Raw genomic sequence first — 17,342 nt, 5'->3', positions numbered from 1 at the left:
AGGTATCACTAAGAAGTTCCAGGGGTTCTGGACTCACTGTGTTAAAAAAAAAAAAAAAGTTAAAACTTGGGATAAAAATTTGAGAAATTTCAAGAATTCTTCACTGTTAAAACACGTAGTGTTTTCTTAGTTTTTATTTTTGGAATGAAACATAATTAGAGATAAGTATGCTCTAGGTAGTTACATTTTGTTTTGTAATGTTTAAAAAAGGGGGACAGTTATAATAGATTTGGCTGGTATTTTAAGAGTTTCCTTGAGTCCACTTAGAAATGGCTTTATTTTGCTGGTGAGAGGTTTGTTCCAGCCCCAGCTCATTCAATCTTAGGGCAATATTTATCTCCAGAGCCCAGGGCATAGCTGGGTTAGATGATGCTGCAGTCTTCTATGTCCCTGACTTTTTATTTTTGCAGAAAATAGTGCTTGTTACCCCTCTTCATCCCAGAGTGCTGTGTCTTAAATCTCTCATTTGCTCCCTGGAGTTCCCTCTGAAATCACCTTCTGGCTACAGAACTGTCGTGCATATTTTCAACGTTGTAGTTCTTAGAACATCTTTTGAGATGTTTTGGAAAAGAGTCATATATTCGGATGCCTATTCCTTTCTTGATAGGCAGAGCCCAGTGCATTCAAATCCAAGTTCCTTTTTTTAAAGATGAGGTTAGTTGCTAAGATTCATGGGGTCTGCCAGCAGATCTTTAAATGCCAGGTCCCCCTGCCCTGGGGAAAGACCAAAGACCCAGTTGGCTTGGGCACACGGCTTCCAGGTTTTCTAACAACACAAAAGAGGCATAGTCATGTTTTGTTTATTCAAAAAGGATGATGCTCATGCCAGGCAGGCTACCAAGAAAGACTTTTCCTTAAGCTTTGTACCAGGAAATTTAATGTCCAGGGGCTATTTCCAGAGAATGCTCTTGACTTCTTTCAATCTCACTTCTGCTGACAATTGATGGTGGTAGTTTGTACTGTGACAATGGATATGGGATTGAAAGACTCCCCTAACTGCCAGGGGCTTTCCCTGAAAATAGAGCTCTGCTGTCCTCAAAAAGCCATCAATAGAAAAATGATCATTGTGAGCAGCTATCGGATGGGAAAATATTCAAGATGTGTGCATTGAGGGTAGTGAGTGTAGTCTTTAAGCTCAATGTGATGTTGGCCACATTTCCATATGCACAGAATTCTATCTTTCTCCTAAAATGCCCATGCCAGTATAGCTGTTTGGTAGCATTTACTCTGACCCAATGATTGCACCAGAGACTTTTTATTCATTACTGCTCGCAGATGTTATTATTCCCACTCTACAAACAAGGAACCGAGGCTCTGAAGTTAAGTACTTGTTTATAATGTAAAAGACAGCACCAAACTCACATTGCTTTGATTCAGAGCCAATATTTTTTCACGATGCAACATTTTCCTGGGAAAGGTGATCCTTTCCCATTGAATTAAACTCAACTTTGAGGGAAGTCAGGGATTCCATTAATAAGAACTTTCTAGAAAGACCCAATTCTTTACCAAGGGCAGGTTTAGTCTCACTTGTCACTCTTTCCAGAAAGACATTGAAAATGATCACTGGTGTCAGTGACCAAACCAGTTACCTGGGTTCATTCAAAAACCCAAAGTACTTTATTTTTTTTTAATTTTTATTTTATATTGGACTATAGTTGATTTACAATGTTGTGTTAGTTTCAGGTATATAGCAAGGTGATTCAGTTATACATATACAGATGTCTATTCTTTTTCAAATTCTTTTCCCATTTAGGTTATTACAGAGAATTGAGCAGAGTTCCCTGTGCTATACAGTAGGTCCTTGTTGGTTATCTACTTTAAATATAGTAGTGTGTATATATATTAATATATTATATTAATTAATATAATATATTAATCCCAAACTCCCAATTTACCCCTCCCCCTGCCCCACCTTTCCCCTTTGGTACCCATAAGTTTGCTTTCTATGTCTGGGAGTCTGTTTAAAAACCCAGAGTACTTTAAATACTCAAATACTAAAATGCCATTTTCACAAGGCTGGGTGCAGGGAGAAGTTAGGGGATCTCTGTTGATCATTTCAGCCAGAAGATGGTGCTTTGAAGAAATTACAATAAAATGTATGAAAATAGTTATGGTGAAAAATAAAAGGAAAAAAAAGAGAATAGGCATGACTAAAACACAGTTTGTCATCAGATTAGAGTAAGGTGGTTTAACAACTGCTGTGGTTCCATAGAGGAGTACTCCTGCCTTTTAGGAGAAGCTGGCATACTAGATGTCATACCTGGAATGCCAAGGTCCCCAAGAGTTCCCTTCTGGTGTGCCAAGGAGCAATGTTTATGCGGGACAGACTTCTGACTCTTAAAAGGGAGCCTGAGTGAGGATGTGATGAGTGTTGGCTTTTAGCAGCAATCATGCCAGGAAGTGCTACTCATGCGGCCAGTGGCTCAGGGTAAGTTTCTAAGAAGGTACAGCTGTGGTTGGCTGCTGAGTCTTGCTTGAAGACCACAGGACACATGTCTCAGGTGCCATGGTTCACAAGTGTCATGGGTGCCACAGGTGACATATGTGAAGATGTCACAATTATGGGACAAGTATGGAGTTCACTATGTGTGCTCTGCATTGTGCCATTTCCCCCAGAGCAAGGAATCATCTTGGGTGATGTGACCATGCCTCTTAGCTTCTGCAGGATGAGTAGACAGCACTTCTGAGGACTCTCTGCTGGTTAGATATTCACACCCAGAAAGTGCCCAATATTTAGAAGTTCATGACAGCTGGGTGCCTAGTATTCCATTATGAGTGGAAAGAGCCTAGACTAGAAACCAGGAGACCTGACATCTAGTCCTTGCTCTGCCCCAACCTGCTGTGTAACCTTGAACATGTCACATAATCTCTCTGAACATCAATTTCCTTACTTTGTATAACAAGGGAGTTGAAACACAATCCTTAAAGTCACTTGAGAAGTATAATTCCAAGGCATTAGACATAATTTTCAAAACTAAATGAACAACATCTTACCTTACTTGCCAGTTCTAGAAATATTTTTTGCAATACAAGGAGAGAGATGATTTGCAAATGTTCAGCCTAGAAATAAGAGTTGAAGAAAGCCTAAGAATGGGGATATGTGACAATTTTTGAAGTTTTCTATATTTTTATTTACCCATTCATTTTTTCCCTATTCTTTAAGAATGGTCTCCAATTCTTCACTTCACCCACAGAGTTTTTCCCCACAGCCCTGGCTTATTCTAATCAGCTTCCTTCCCAACCCCTCATGGAGCTTTAACTGCTGTCTTTATCTGGCCTTGGACACAGTGTTTCCTTCTCCCTGCTTTGCTCTCTAGTGGTTTGATGTACACCAGTCACCTCTGCAGGTGAAGGATGAGTGCTCTGTTGGTGGAGAGGAAGGCCCAGCATATGTAAAATAACCCCTCTACCCTACACAGAGTTTGTCAGTGACAGTGACACATGGAGGACTGAGAAAAGCTGGTCATTTGGAATCAGAGTTTCCTTAAAAAACTACAAATAGAACTACCATACGACCCAGCAATCCCACTACTGGGCATATATCCTGAGAAAACCATAATTCAAAAAGAGTCATGTACCACAATGTTCATTGCAGCTCTATTTACAATAGCCAGGACATGGAAGCAACCTAAGTGTCCCGTCTTACCCCTAGGTTCTTCATGACCTTTTTTTTTTTCTTAGATTTCAAATATATGTGTTAGCATACAGTATTTGTCTTTCTCTTTCTGACTTACTTCACTCTGTATGACAGACTCTAGGTCCATCCACCTCATTACAAATAGCTCAATTTCATTTCTTTTTATGGCCGAGTAATAGTCCATTGTATATATGTGCCACATCTTCTTTATCCATTCACCTGATGATGGACACGAAGGTTGTTTCCATCTCCTGGCTATTGTAAATAAAGCTGCAATGAACATTTTGGTACATGTCTCTTTTTGAATTATGGTTTTCTCAGGGTATATGCCCAGTAGTGGGATTGCTGGGTCGTATGGTAGTTCTATTTGCAGTTTTTTAAGGAACCTCCATAATGTTCTCCATAGTGGCTGTACCAATTCACATTCCCACCAGCAGTGCAAGAGGGTTCCCTTTTTCCACATCCTCTCCAGCATTTATTGTTTCTAGATTTTTTGATGATGGCCATTCTGACTGGTGTGAGATGATACCTCATTGTAGTTTTGATTTGCATTTCTCTAATGATTAATGATGTTGAGCATTCTTTCATATGTGTGTTGGCAGTCTGTATATCTTCTTTGGAGAAATGTGTATTTAGGTCTTCTGCCCATTTTTGGATTGGGTTGTTTGATTTTTGTTACTGAGTTGCATGAGATGCTTGTAAATTTTGGAGATTAATCCGTTGTCAGTTGCTTCGTTTGCAAATATTTTCTCCCATTCTGGGGGTTGTCTTTTCCTCTTGTGTATGGTTTCCTTTGCTGTGCAAAAGTTTTGAAGTTTCATTAGGTCCCATTTGTTTGTTTTTGATTTTATTTCCATTTCTCTAGGAGGTGGGTCAAAAAGGATCTTGCTGTGATTTATGTCATAGACTGTTCTGCCTATGTTTTCCTCTAAGAGCTTGATAGTGACTGGCCTTACATTTAGGTCTTTAATCCATTTTGAGTTTATTTTTTTGTATGGTGTTAGAGAATGATCTAATCTCGTACTTTTACATGTACCTGTCCTGTTTTCCCAGCACCACTTATTGAAGAGGCTGTCCTTTCTCCACTGTACATTCCTGCCTCCTTTATCAAAGATAAGGTGACCATACGTGCGTGGGTTTATCTCTGGGCTTTCTATCCTGTTCCATTGACCTATATTTCCCTTTTTGTGCCAGTACCATACTGTCTTGATTACTGTAGCTTTGTAGTATAGTCTGAAGTCAGGGAGTCTGATTCCTCCAGCTCTGTTTTTCTTTCTCAAGATTGCTTTGGCTATTCGGGGTCTTTTGTGTTTCCATACAAATTGTGAAATTTTTTGTTCTAGTTCTGTGGAAAATGCCAGTGGTAGTTTGATAGGGATTGCATTGAATCTGTAGATTGCTTTGGGTAGTAGAGTCATTTTCACAGTGTTGATTCTTCCAATCCAAGAACATGGTATATCTCTCCATCTATTTGTATCATCTTTCATTTCTTTCATCAGTGTCTTATAATTTTCTGCATAGAGGTCTTTTTTCTCCTTAGGTAGGTTTATTCCTAGATATTTTTTTCTTTTTGTTGTAGTGGTAAATGGGAGTGTTCTCTTGATTTCACTTTCAGATTTTTCATCATTAGTGTATAGGAATGCCAGAGATTTCTGTGCATTAATTTTTTATCCTGCTACTTTATCAAATTCATTGATTAGCTCTAGTCATTTTCTGGTAGCATCTTTAGGATTCTCTATGTATAGTATCATGTCATCTGCAAACAGTGACAGCTTTACTTCTTCTTTTCCAATTTGGATTCCTTTTATTTCCTTTTCTTCTCTGATTTCTGTAGCTAAAATTTCCAAAACTATGTTGAATAAGAGTGGTGAGAGTGGGCAACCTTGTCTTGTTCCTGATCTTAGGGGAAATGCTTTCAGTTTTTCACCACTGAGGACGATGTAGGCTGTGGGTTTGTCATATATGGCCTTTATTATGTTGAGGAAAGTTCCATCTATGCCTACTATCTGCAGGGTTTTTTTCATAAATGGGTGTTGAATTTTGTCAAAAGCTTTCTCTGCATCTATTGAGATGACCATATGTTTTTTCTCCTTCAATATGTTAATATGGTGTATCACATTGATTGATTTGCATATATTGAAGAATCCTTGCATTCCTGGAATAAACCCCACTTGATCATTGTGTATGATCCTTTTAATGTGCTGTTGGATTCTGTTTGCTACTATTTTGTTGAGGATTTTTGCATCTATGTTCATCAGTGATATTGGCCTGTAGTTTTCTTTCTTTGTGATATCCATGTCTGGTTTTGGTATCATGGTGATGGTGGTCTCGTAGAATGAGTTTGGGAGTGTTACTCCCTCTGCTATATTTTGGAAGAGTTTGAGAAGGATAGGTGTTAGCTCTACTCTAAATGTTTGATAGAATTCACCTGTGAAGCCATCTGGTCCTGGGCTTTTGTTTGTTGGAAGATTTTTAATCACAGTTTCAATTTCAGTGCTTGTGATTGGTCTGATCATATTTTCTATTTCTTCCTGATTCAGTCTTGGCAGGTTGTGCATTACTAAGAATTTGTCCATTTCTTCCAGGTTGTCCGTTTTATTGGCATAGAGTTGCTTGTAGTAATCTCTCATGATCTTTTGTATTTCTGCAGTGTCAGTTGTTACTTCTCCTTTTTCATTTCTAATTCTATTGATTTGAGTCTTCTCTCTTTTTTTCTTGATGAATCTGGCTAATGGTTTATCAATTTTGTTTACCTTCTCAAAGAACCAGCTTTTAGTTTTATTGATCTTTGCTATTGTTTCCTTCATTTCTTTTTCATTTATTTCTGATCTGATCTTTATGATTTCTTTCTTTTGGCTAACTTTGGGGTTTTTTTGTTCTTCTTTCCCTAATTGCTTTAGGTGCAAGGTTAAGTTGTTTATTCGAGATGTGTCCTGTTTCTTAAGGACTGCTTTTGCTGCATCCCATAGGTTTTGGGTCATCGTGTCTCAATTGTCATTTGTTTCTAGGTATTTTTTGATTTCCTCTTTGATTTCTTCAGTGATCACTTCATTATTAAGTAGTGTACTGTTTAGCCTCCATGTGTTTGTATTTTTTATAGATCTTTTCCTGTAATTGATATCTAGTCTCATAGCATTGTGGTCGGAAAAGATATTTGACACGATTTCAATTTTCTTAAATTTATCAAGGCTTGATTTGTGATCTATTCTCGAGAATGTTCCATGAGCACTTGAGGAAAATGTGTATTCTGTTGTTTTTGGATGGAATGTTCTATAAATATCAATTACGTCCACCTTGTTTAATGTATCATTTAAAGCTTGTGTTTCCTTATTTATTTTCATTATGGATGATCTGTCCGTTGGTGAAAGTGGGGTGTTAAAGTCCCTACTATGATTGTGTTACTGTTGATTTCCCCTTTTATGGCTGTTAGTATTTGCCTTATGTATTGAGGTGCTCCTATGTTGGGTGCATAAATATTTACAATTGTTATATCCTCTTCTTGGATCGATCCCTTGATCATTATGTACTGTCCTTCTTTGTCTCTTGTAATAGTCTTTATTTTAAAGTCTATTTTGTCTGATATAAGAACTGCTACTCCAGCTTTCTTCTGGTTTCCATTTGCATGGAATATCTTCTTCCATCCCCTCACTTTCACTCTGTATGAGTCTCTAGGTCTGAAGTGGGTCTCTTGTAGACAGCATATATATGGGTCTTGTTTTTGTATCCATTCAGCCAGTCTGTGTCTTTTGGTGGGAGCATGTAATCCATTTACATTTAAGGTAATTATCGATATGTATGTTCCTATTTCCATTTTCTTAATTGGTTTGGGTTTGTTATTGTAGGTCTTTTCCTTCTCTTGTGTTTCTTGCCTAGAGAAGATCCTTTAGCATTTGTTGTAAAGCTGGTTTGGTGGTGCTGAACTCTCTCAGCTTTTGCTTGTCTGTAAAGATTTTAATTTCTCCATCAAATCTGAATGAGATCCTTGCTGGGTAGAGCAATCTTGGTTGTAGGTTTTCTCCTTCTTCACTTTAGGTATGTCCTGCCACTCCCTTCTAGCTTGCCGAGTTTCTGCTGAAAGATCAGCTGTTAACCTTATGGGGATTCCCTTGTGTGTTATTTGTTGTTTTTCCCTTGCTGCTTTTAATATGTTTTCTTTGTATTTAATTTTTGACAGTTTGATTAATATGTGTCTTGGCATGTTTCTCCTTGGATTTATCCTGTATGGGACTCTCTGTGCTTCCTGGACTTGATTAACTATTTCCTTTCCCATATTAGGGAAGTTTTCAACTATAATCTCTTCAACATTTTCTCAGTCCCTTTCTTTTTCTCTTCTTCTTCTGGAACCCCTATAATTCGAATGTTGGTGTGTTTAATGTTGTCCCAGAGGTCTCTGAGACTGTCCTCAGTTCTTTTCATTCTTTTTTCTTTATTCTGCTCTGCAGTAGTTATTTCCACTATTTTATCTTGCAGGTCACTTATCCATTCTTCTGCCTCAGTTATTCTGTTATTGATCCCTTCTAGAGTATTTTCAATTTCATTTATTGTGTCGTTCATCGTCGCTTGTTTCATCTTTAGTTCTTCTAGGTCCTCGTTAAATGTTTCCTGCGTTTTCTCTATTCTATTTCCAAAATTTTGGATCATCTTTACTATCATTATTCTGAATTCTTTTTCAGGTAGACTGCCTATTTCCTCTTCATTTGTTAGGTCTGGTGGGTTTTTTTTTTGTTGTTTGTTTGTTTATTTTGCGGTACGTGGGCCTCTTACTGTTGTGGCCTCTCCCGTTGCGGAGCACAGGCTCCGGACGCGCAGGCTCAATGGCCATGGCTCACGGGCCTAGCCGCTCCGCAGCATGTGGGATCTTCCCGGACCGGGGCACGAACCCGTGTCCCCTGCATCGACAGGCAGACTCTCCACCACTGTGCCACCAGGGAAGTCTGGTCTGGTGGGTTTTTATCTTGCTCCTTCATCTGCTGTGTGTTTTTCTGTCTTCTCATTTTGCTTATCTTACTGTGTTTGGGGTCTCCTTTTTGCAGGCTGCAGATTCATAGTTCCCGTTGTTTTTGGTGTCTGTCCCCAGTGGCTAAAGTTGGTTCAGTGGGTTGTGTAGGCTTCCTGGTGGAGGGGACTAGTGCCTGTGTTCTGGAGGATGAGGCTGGATCTTGTCTTTCTGGTGGGCAGGTCCATGTATGGTGGTGTGTTTTGGGGTGTCTGTGGACTTATTATGATTTTAGGCAGCCATTCTGCTAATGGGTGGGTTTGTGTTCCTGTCTTGCTAGTTGCTTGGCATAGGGTGTCCATCATTGTAGCTTGCTGGTCGTTGAGTGGAGCTGGGTGTTGATGTTGAGATGGAGATCTCTGGGAGATTTTCTCCATTTGATATTACGTGGAGCTGGGAGCTCTCTTGTGGACCAGTGTCCTGAAGTTGGCTGTCCCACCTCAGAGGCACAGCACTGACTCCTGGCTGCAGCACCAAGAGCCTTTCATCCACACAGCTCAGAATAAAAGGGAGAAAACATAGAAAGAAGGAAAGAAAGAAAGAGGATAAAATAAAATAAAGATAAAATAAGTTAGTAACATAAAAAATAATTATTAAGAAAAAAAATTTTTAAGTAAAAAAAAAAAAAAACGGATGGATAGAACCCTAGGACAAATGATGAAAGCAAAGCTATACAGACAAAATCTCACAAAGAAGCATACACATACACACTCACAAAAAGAGGAAAAGGGGAAAAAACAATAAATCTTGCTCTCAAAGTCCACTTCCTCAATTTGGGATGATATGTTGTCTATTCAGGTATTCCACAGATGCAGGGTACATCAAGTTGATTGTGGAGATTTAATCCGCTGCTCCTGAGGCTGCTGGGAGAGATTTCCCTTTCTCTTCTTTGTTCACACAGCTCCCGGGGTTCAGCTTTGGATTTGGCCCCGCCTCTGCGTGTAGGTCGCCGGCGGGCGTCTGTTCTTCACTCAGACAGGACGGGGTTAAAGGAGCAGCCGCTTCGGGGACTCTGGCTCACTCACACCAGGGAAAGGGAGGGACACGGATGTGCGGCGAGCCTGCGGTGGCAGAGGCCGGCATGACGTTGCATCAGCCTGTGGCGCACCAAGCGTTCTCCCAGGGAAGTTGTCCCTGGATCCCGGGGCCCCAGCAGTGGCGGGCTGCACAGGCTCCCGGAAGGGAGGTGTGGAGAGTGACCTGTGCTCGCACACAGGCTTCTTGTTGGCAGCAGCAGCAGCCTTAGCATCTCATGCCCATCTCTGTGGTCCGCGCTGTTAGCCGCGGCTCGCGCCTGTCTCTGGAGTTCCTTTAAGCAGCGCTCTTAATCCCCTCTCCTCGCACACCAGGAAACAAAGAGGGAAGAAAAATTTTCTTGTGTCTTCGGCAGCTCCAGACTTTTTCCCGGACTCCCTCCCAGCTAGCCGTGGTGCACTAGCCCCCTGCAGGCTTTGTTCACGCTGCCAACCCCAGTCCTCTCCCTGGGATCTGACCTACCAAGCCCGAGCCTCAGTTCCCAGCCCCGCCCACCCCAGCGGGTGAGCAGACAAGCCTCTCGGGCTGGTGAGTACTGGTCGGCACTGATCCTCTGTGCGGGAATCTCTCCGCTTTGCCCTTCGCACCCCTGTTGCTGCGCTCTCCTCCATGGCTCCGAAGCTCTCCCCCTCCGCCACCCGCAGTCTCCACCCGCGAAGGGTCTTCTAGTGTGTGGAAACCTTTCCTTCTTCACGGCTCCCTCCCACTGGTGCAGGTCCCGTCCCTATTCTTTTGTCTCTGTTTATTCTTTTTTCTTTTGCCCTACCCAGGTACGTGGGGAGTTTCTTGCCTTTTGGGGGGTCTGAGGTCTTCTGCCGGCGTTCAGTAGGTGTTCTGTAGGAGTTGTTCCACATGTAGATGTATTTCTGGTGTATATGTGGGGAAGATGGCGTCTTACTCTTCCGCCATCTTCCCAATCCACCACCCTCACAGCAATCGTTTCCTTCTGTGAACAAATATATTCCTAGAAAACCTGAGCCAATATCCATTGCATCAACCACTCAATTGGCACTTACTTAATCATACATTGCTCTGAGTAGTTACTTAATTTTTTCATTATTAGATCATAGACTCCTACTGAGAATGTGGTAAGTGCATAATAAGTGTTTGTTGAATGAAAAGGGGCAAATGGACAGTGTGACTTTAGAATATTTTGGTTTTGTTTTCGTTTGGTTGTGAATACTATTTGTTTCTGGCTTGTCACTTAACTCTTAGGCTCCATTTCCTCACTAATAAATTGAGGATAATCTTACCAACCTTACAGAGGCTGAAGGGTTTTGGTGAACACCAAATGAGAAATCATGCTTACAAGTACTTTATGGACTATTAAGGTAAGCTACTAGGATTGCTCTTTTAATTTCAATTATAAAATATTTTCCTTCTTACTTTTAGACTTGCAACCTTATTTCTCAAAAGAGGACCCAACAGGATAGGCAGTATTTACAAAAAGGCTGTATACAGACACTACACAGATGAGACCTATTCCACGGAGATCCCCAAACCTCCCTGGCTTGGATTCTTGGGCCCTATCTTGAGAGCTGAAGTGGGTGATGTGATTGTCATCCATTTAAAGAACTTTGCTTCTCGACCCTACTCCTTGCATCCACATGGCGTTTTCTACAACAAAGATTCAGAAGGTAAATATCAATCATATATTATTGGTGTCTTCTCTCTCCTTCTTAAGTAAGGCAACTGTCAGTTGCAGTGAACGGGATTCTAAGAGCGCATTCTAAGATTACACATGTTCTTTTGTCTTCTCCCTGCCTCCCCCTGCCTCCGCCTCCCCCTCCCCCTCCCCCTCACCCCCACTCCCTTACCCCCACCCCATCTCCATCTGTCCCCACCTTTTCTTTCTCTTTTTCCTTTTTCTTACCCTATTTCCTTCCTCTCTTCTTTCTCACTCTTGTTTATGTTGCTACAGAACTGAGTGTTGGCGTCCCTTGACACATGCTCCACCGTGGCCCCAGAAGCACACTAACCTTCCTGTTAATCAGTCTTGACTGGGTCCCATGTTGGATAAGGAGCAGAGTGCACAACGGATTCCTGTGTCCTATCACCCATAACAGCCTCAGCTATGGGGAGGGTGTCTCAGTGCACGTGGACCTCAACTTCCCTGCTTAAGGCTACTGTCTTTGGTGCTTCCTTTCTGAAGCATCCCTGCCTTCTTTTGTTTGTTTGCTTTTAAAATTTGATTTATTTATTTGTTCGTTTGTTTATTTAGGCTGTGCTGGGTCTTCTTTGTTGCGCACGGGCTTTCTCTAGTTGTGGCAAGCAGGGGCTACTCTTGCAGTGCGTGGGCTTCTCATTGTGGTGGCTTCTCTTGTTGTGGAGCTCGGGCTCTAGGCACATGGGCTCAGTAGTTGTGGCTTGAAGGCTCTAGAGTGCAGGCTCAGTAGTTGTGGCACACAGGCTTAGTTGCCCCGCGGCATGTTGGATCTTCCCGGACCAGGGCTCGAACCTGTGTCCCCTGCATTGGCAGGCAGATTCTTGACCACTGCGCCACCAGGGAAGTCCCCCATCCCTGTCTTCTTGTTTGTACTTAAATAGCTTCAATAACACAGTTTCCTGAGTACTCTCTAAAGTTAAATTCTTTTTAAAAGCAACATTCTTAGGCTTTTGAGATGGAAGTATTTCTCTGTCTTCAGAAGTATTTTTCACATCTTTCATTTTATCCTTGCTCGTGACCAGGTGGAATGTGTCAAATGATGTTAAACCTGCTACACTACTGGCTCTGAGGAACATGCCAGGAACAGCACCATTAACTCTGATGCAGCTTACTTTACCACCAAGGACGAGCTTCTGGCTATTAAATATTGTCCTAAGGCAACGAAACTTGCCTGGCAGTTGCCATAGACAGGTCTGTCTAAGCACCCAGAGGAGACACCTCTGATGATGGACACAAGATTAGGAGTGCCCTTTGTTCTTGGTGCTTTTCCTCAATCTGAAGTACAGCAAACCTCTTGATCCCAGATTTGGTTAGTTCTGAGTAGGTGAAGGTGAGCACGTAGAATTCATTACCTTCATGATACTTCCACTGAGTGCCCACCAGGTGCCAGAGACTGACTGTGGGTCCTGGGAATAGAAGATAAATGATTCATAGGCTATATTTGAAAATCAATAGCTATAAGTATAAGGGTGTATTTCAGGGCTCTCAATTCTGTTCCCCTGATCTATGTGCTTACCCTTGCACAAACACCACACTGTCTTGATTACTACAAATTTATAGTAAGTTTTGAAATTGGGTAGCATAAATCCTCCAACTTTGTTCTTCTCAAGACTTAGCTACTCTAAGTCCTTTGCATTTCCATATAAATATCAGATGAACTCATTAATTTTTACCAAAAAAACCCACGAAACAGCAGCCAGGTTTTGATTAGGATTGCATTGAGTTTTATCAATCAGTTGGGGGGAAATTTTCACCTGCATTTAAAAGATGAATTGCCATCTTGACAATATTGAGTCTTTCAATCGGAACATGGAATTTAGACTTCTATTGTCTCTAAACAATGTCTAGTTTTTAGTGTACAAGATTTGCATTTCTTTTGTTAAATTTATTCAGAAATATCTTATTGTTTCTGATACTGTTATAAATGGAATAGTTTTCTTAATTTTATTTTTGATTGTTTGTTACTAGTGTGTAGAAATACAATCGAGTCTTATATATTTATCTTGAATCCTACTATCTTGTTAAACTTGTTTATTAGTAGATGTTTAAAGTGTTCCTTGGAATTTTCTAAATACAGAATCATGTCACTATGAATATAACATTTTATTTCTTCCTTACCAATGGGTATAACTTAGTTTTTTCTTTGGTTTATTGCACTGGCTAGAACTTTCAGGACAGTATTTAAGAATAGTGGCAAGAGCAAACATTCTTTCCCTGTTCCCAGTCATAGGAAGAAAGCATGCAGTCTCCCTCCCATTAAGCATGATGTTAGATGTGGATTATTCTTAGAAGGAAGTTCCCGTCTATTCCTAGTTTGAGAGTTTTTAATTTGATAAGTACTGGATTTTTAAAAATTTAATCTTCATTTTATATTGGGGTGTAGTTGATTTACAATGTTATGTTAGTTTCAGGTGTGCAGCTAAGTGATTCACTTATACATACACATATATCCATTCTTTTTCAGATTCTTTTCCCATATAGGTTATTACAGAATACTGAGTAAAGTTCCCTGTGCTATATAGTAGGTCCTTGTTGACTATCTATTTTATATATAGTAGTGTGTATGTGTTAATCCCAAACTCCTTATTTATCCCCCCTCCACATTTCCCCTTTGGTGACGATATGTTTGTTTTTGAAGTCTGTGAGTCTGTTTCTGTTTTGTAAATAAGTTTCAAATTTTATACCATTTTCTTTAGATTCCACATATAAGTGAAATCTTATGATATTTGTCTTCATCTGACTTACTTCATTTAGTATGATAATCATCCATGTTGCTGCAAATGGCATTATTTCATTCTTTTTTATGGTTGAGTAATATTCCATTGTATATATGTACAACATCTTCTTTATCCATTCCTGTGTCTATGGACATTTAGGTTGCTTCCATGTCCTGGCTATTGTAAATAGTGCTGCAATGAACATTGGAGTGCATGTATCTTTTCAAATTATAGTTTTCTCTGGATATATGCCCAGGAGTGGGATTCCTGGATCATATGGTAGCTCTGTATTTAGTTTTTAAAGAAAACTCCATACTCTTCTCCACAGTGGCTACACCAATTTACATTGCCACAAATAATGTAAGATGGTCCCTTTTCTCCACACCCTCTCTAGCATTTATTGTTTGTAGACGTTTTGATCATGGCCATTCTGACTGGTGTGAGGTGACACCTCACTGTAGTTTCAATTTGCATTTCTCTAATAATTAGTAATGTTGAGTATCTTTTCTTGTGTTTTTTGGCCATCCATATGTCTTCTTTGTAGAAATGTCTATTTAGATCTTCTTCCCATTCTTTGATTGGATTGTTTGGTTTTTTTGATATTGAGCTGCATAAGCTGTTTGTATATTTTGGAGATTAATCTCTTGTTGGTCTCTTCATTTGCAAATACTTTCTCCCATTCTGTGGGTTGTTTTTTTTTTTTTGTTTTCTGTATGGCTTCCTTTGCTGTGCAAAACCTTTTAAGTTTCATTAGGTCCCATCTGTTTGTTTTTCATTTTATTTCCATTACTCTAGGACGTGGGTCAAAAAAGATCTTGCTGTGATTTATGTCATAGAGTGTTTTGCCTATGTTTTCCTCTAAGAGTTTTATAGTGTCTGGCCTTACATTTAGGTCTTTGATCCATTCTGAGTTTATTTTTGTGTATGGTGTTTGGAAGTGTTCTAACTTCATTCTTTTACATGTAGCTGTCTAGTTTTCCCAGCACCACTTATTGAAGAGGCTATCTTTTCTCCATTGTTTATTCTTACCTCTTTTGTCAAAGATGACCCTAGGTGCATGGGTTTATCTCTGGGCTTTCTATCCTGTTCCATTGATCTATATTTCTGTTTTTGTGCCAGTACCATACTGTCTTGATTACTGTAGCTTTGTAGTATAGTCTGAAGTCAGGGAGCCTGATTCCTCCAGCTCTGTTTTTCTTTCTCAAGATTGCTTTGGCTATTCAGGGTCTTTTGTAAAGACTTTTACATAAAATTTGGAGGATTTTTTCTTCTAGTCCTGTGAAAAATGCCATTGGTAATTTGATAGAGATTGCATTGAATCTGTAGATTCCTTTAGGTAATATAGTCATTTTCACAATTTTGATTCTTCCAATCCAAGAACATGGTATATCTTTCCACCTGTTTGTATCATCTTTGATTTCTTTCATCAGTGTCTTATAGTTTTCTGCATACAGGTCTTTTGCCTCCTTAGGTAGGTTTATTCCTGGTATTTTATTCTTTTTGTTGCAATGGTAAATGGGAGTGTTTCCTTAATTTCTCTTTCAGATTTTTTATCATTAGTGTATAGGAATACAAGAGATTTCTGTGAATGAACTTTCTATCCTGCAACTTTACCAAATTCATTGATTAGCTCTAGTAGTTTTCTGGTAGCATTTTTAGGATTCTCTATGTTTAGTATCATGTCATCTGTATCAGTGACAGTTTTACTTCTTCTTTTCCAATTTGGTTTCCTTTTATATCTTTTTCTTCTCTGATTGCTGTGGCTAAAACTTCCAAAACTATGTTGAGTAACAGTGGTGAGAGTGGATATCCTTTTCTTTTCCCTGATCTTAGAGGAAATGCTTTCAGTTTTTCACCATTGAGAATGGTGTTGGCTGTGGGTTTGTCATATATGGCTTTTATTATGTTGAGGTAGGTTCCCTCTATGCTCACCCATTTATCATAAATGGGTGTTGAATTTTGTCAAAAGCTTTTTCTGCATCTTTTGAGATTATCATATGGTTTTTATCCTTCAATTGCTTACTATGTTGTATCACATTGATTGATTTGCATATATTGAAGAATCCTTGCATTCCTGGGATAAACTCCACTTGATCATGGTGTATGATCCTTTTAATGTGCTGTTGGATTCTGTTTACTAGTATTTTGTTGAGGATTTTTGCATCTATGTTCATCAATGATATTGGCCTGTAGTTTTCTTTTTTGTGACATCTTTGGTTTTGGTGTCAGGGTGATGGTGACCTCGTAGAGTAAGTTTGGGAGTGTTCCTCCCTCTGCTATATTTTGGAAGAGTCTGGAATGATTGGTGTTAGCTCTTCTCTAAATGTTTGATAGAATTCACCTGTGAAGCCATCTGGCCCTGGGCTTTTGTTTGTTGGAAGATTTTCAATCACAGTTTCAATCTCAGTGCTTGTGATTGGTATGTTCATGTTTTCGATTTCTTCCTTGTTCAGTCTTGGAAGGCTGTACTTTTCTAAGCATTTGTCCATTTCTTCCAGGTTGTCCATTTTATTGGCATATAGTTGCTTGTAGTAGTCTCTCATGATCCTTTGTAATTCTGCGGTGCCAGTTGTTACTTCTCCTTTTTCATTTCTAATTCTGTTGATTTGAGTCTTCTTTTTTTTTTTTGATGAGTCTGGCTGATGGTTTATGAATTTTGTTTATCTTCTCAAAGAATTGGCTTTTAGTTTTATTGATCTTTGCTATTGTTGCCTTCATTTATTTTTCCTTTATTTCTGATCTGATTTTTATTTTCTTTCTTTTTGCTAACTTTGGGGATTTTTGTTCTTCTTTCTCTAATTGCTTTAGGTGTAAGGTTAGGCTGTTTATTTGAGATTTTTCTTTTTTCTTGAGGTAGGATTTGTATTGCTATAAACTACCCTCTTAGAACTGCTTTTGTTGCATCCCATAGGTTTTGGGGCATCATGTTTCCATTGTAATTTTTTTTCTAAGTATTTTTTATTTCCTCTTTGACTTCTTCAATGATCTCTTGGTTGTCTAGTAGCATATTGTTTAGCCTCCATGTGTTTGCATTTTTTACAGATTTTTCCTGTAATTGATATCTAGTCTCATAGCATTGTGGTTGGAAAAGATGCTTGATGTGATTTTAATTTTCTTAAATTTACCTAGACTTGATTTGTGACCCAAGATATGCTCTATCCTGGAGAATGTTCCTTGTGCACTTGAGCAGAAAGTGTATTCTGTTGTTTTTGGATGGAAGTATTTTTCCTTTTAAATTATTGAGATTTATTTTATGTTTAGGTTACTTTCTATCCTGAAGAATGTTCCATG

General features: G+C 39.4%; 1 protein-coding gene across 1 annotated transcript in view; it reads left to right on the top strand.

Moving 5' to 3' along the window:
* HEPHL1 (hephaestin like 1) overlaps nt 1-17,342 on the top strand; it is a 72,350-nt gene that overhangs the window by 446 nt on the left and 54,562 nt on the right. The window contains exon 2 of the mRNA XM_060104488.1: nt 11,061-11,305. Coding sequence (XP_059960471.1) covers nt 11,061-11,305 — 245 coding nt within the window. The remainder of the gene's footprint in view (nt 1-11,060; nt 11,306-17,342) is intronic.

The sequence above is a fragment of the Mesoplodon densirostris genome, chromosome 7 (assembly GCF_025265405.1).
Source record: "Mesoplodon densirostris isolate mMesDen1 chromosome 7, mMesDen1 primary haplotype, whole genome shotgun sequence".
NCBI classification, from domain to species: domain Eukaryota; kingdom Metazoa; phylum Chordata; class Mammalia; order Artiodactyla; family Ziphiidae; genus Mesoplodon; species Mesoplodon densirostris.
This window is presented reverse-complemented; position numbering and strand designations above follow the sequence as displayed.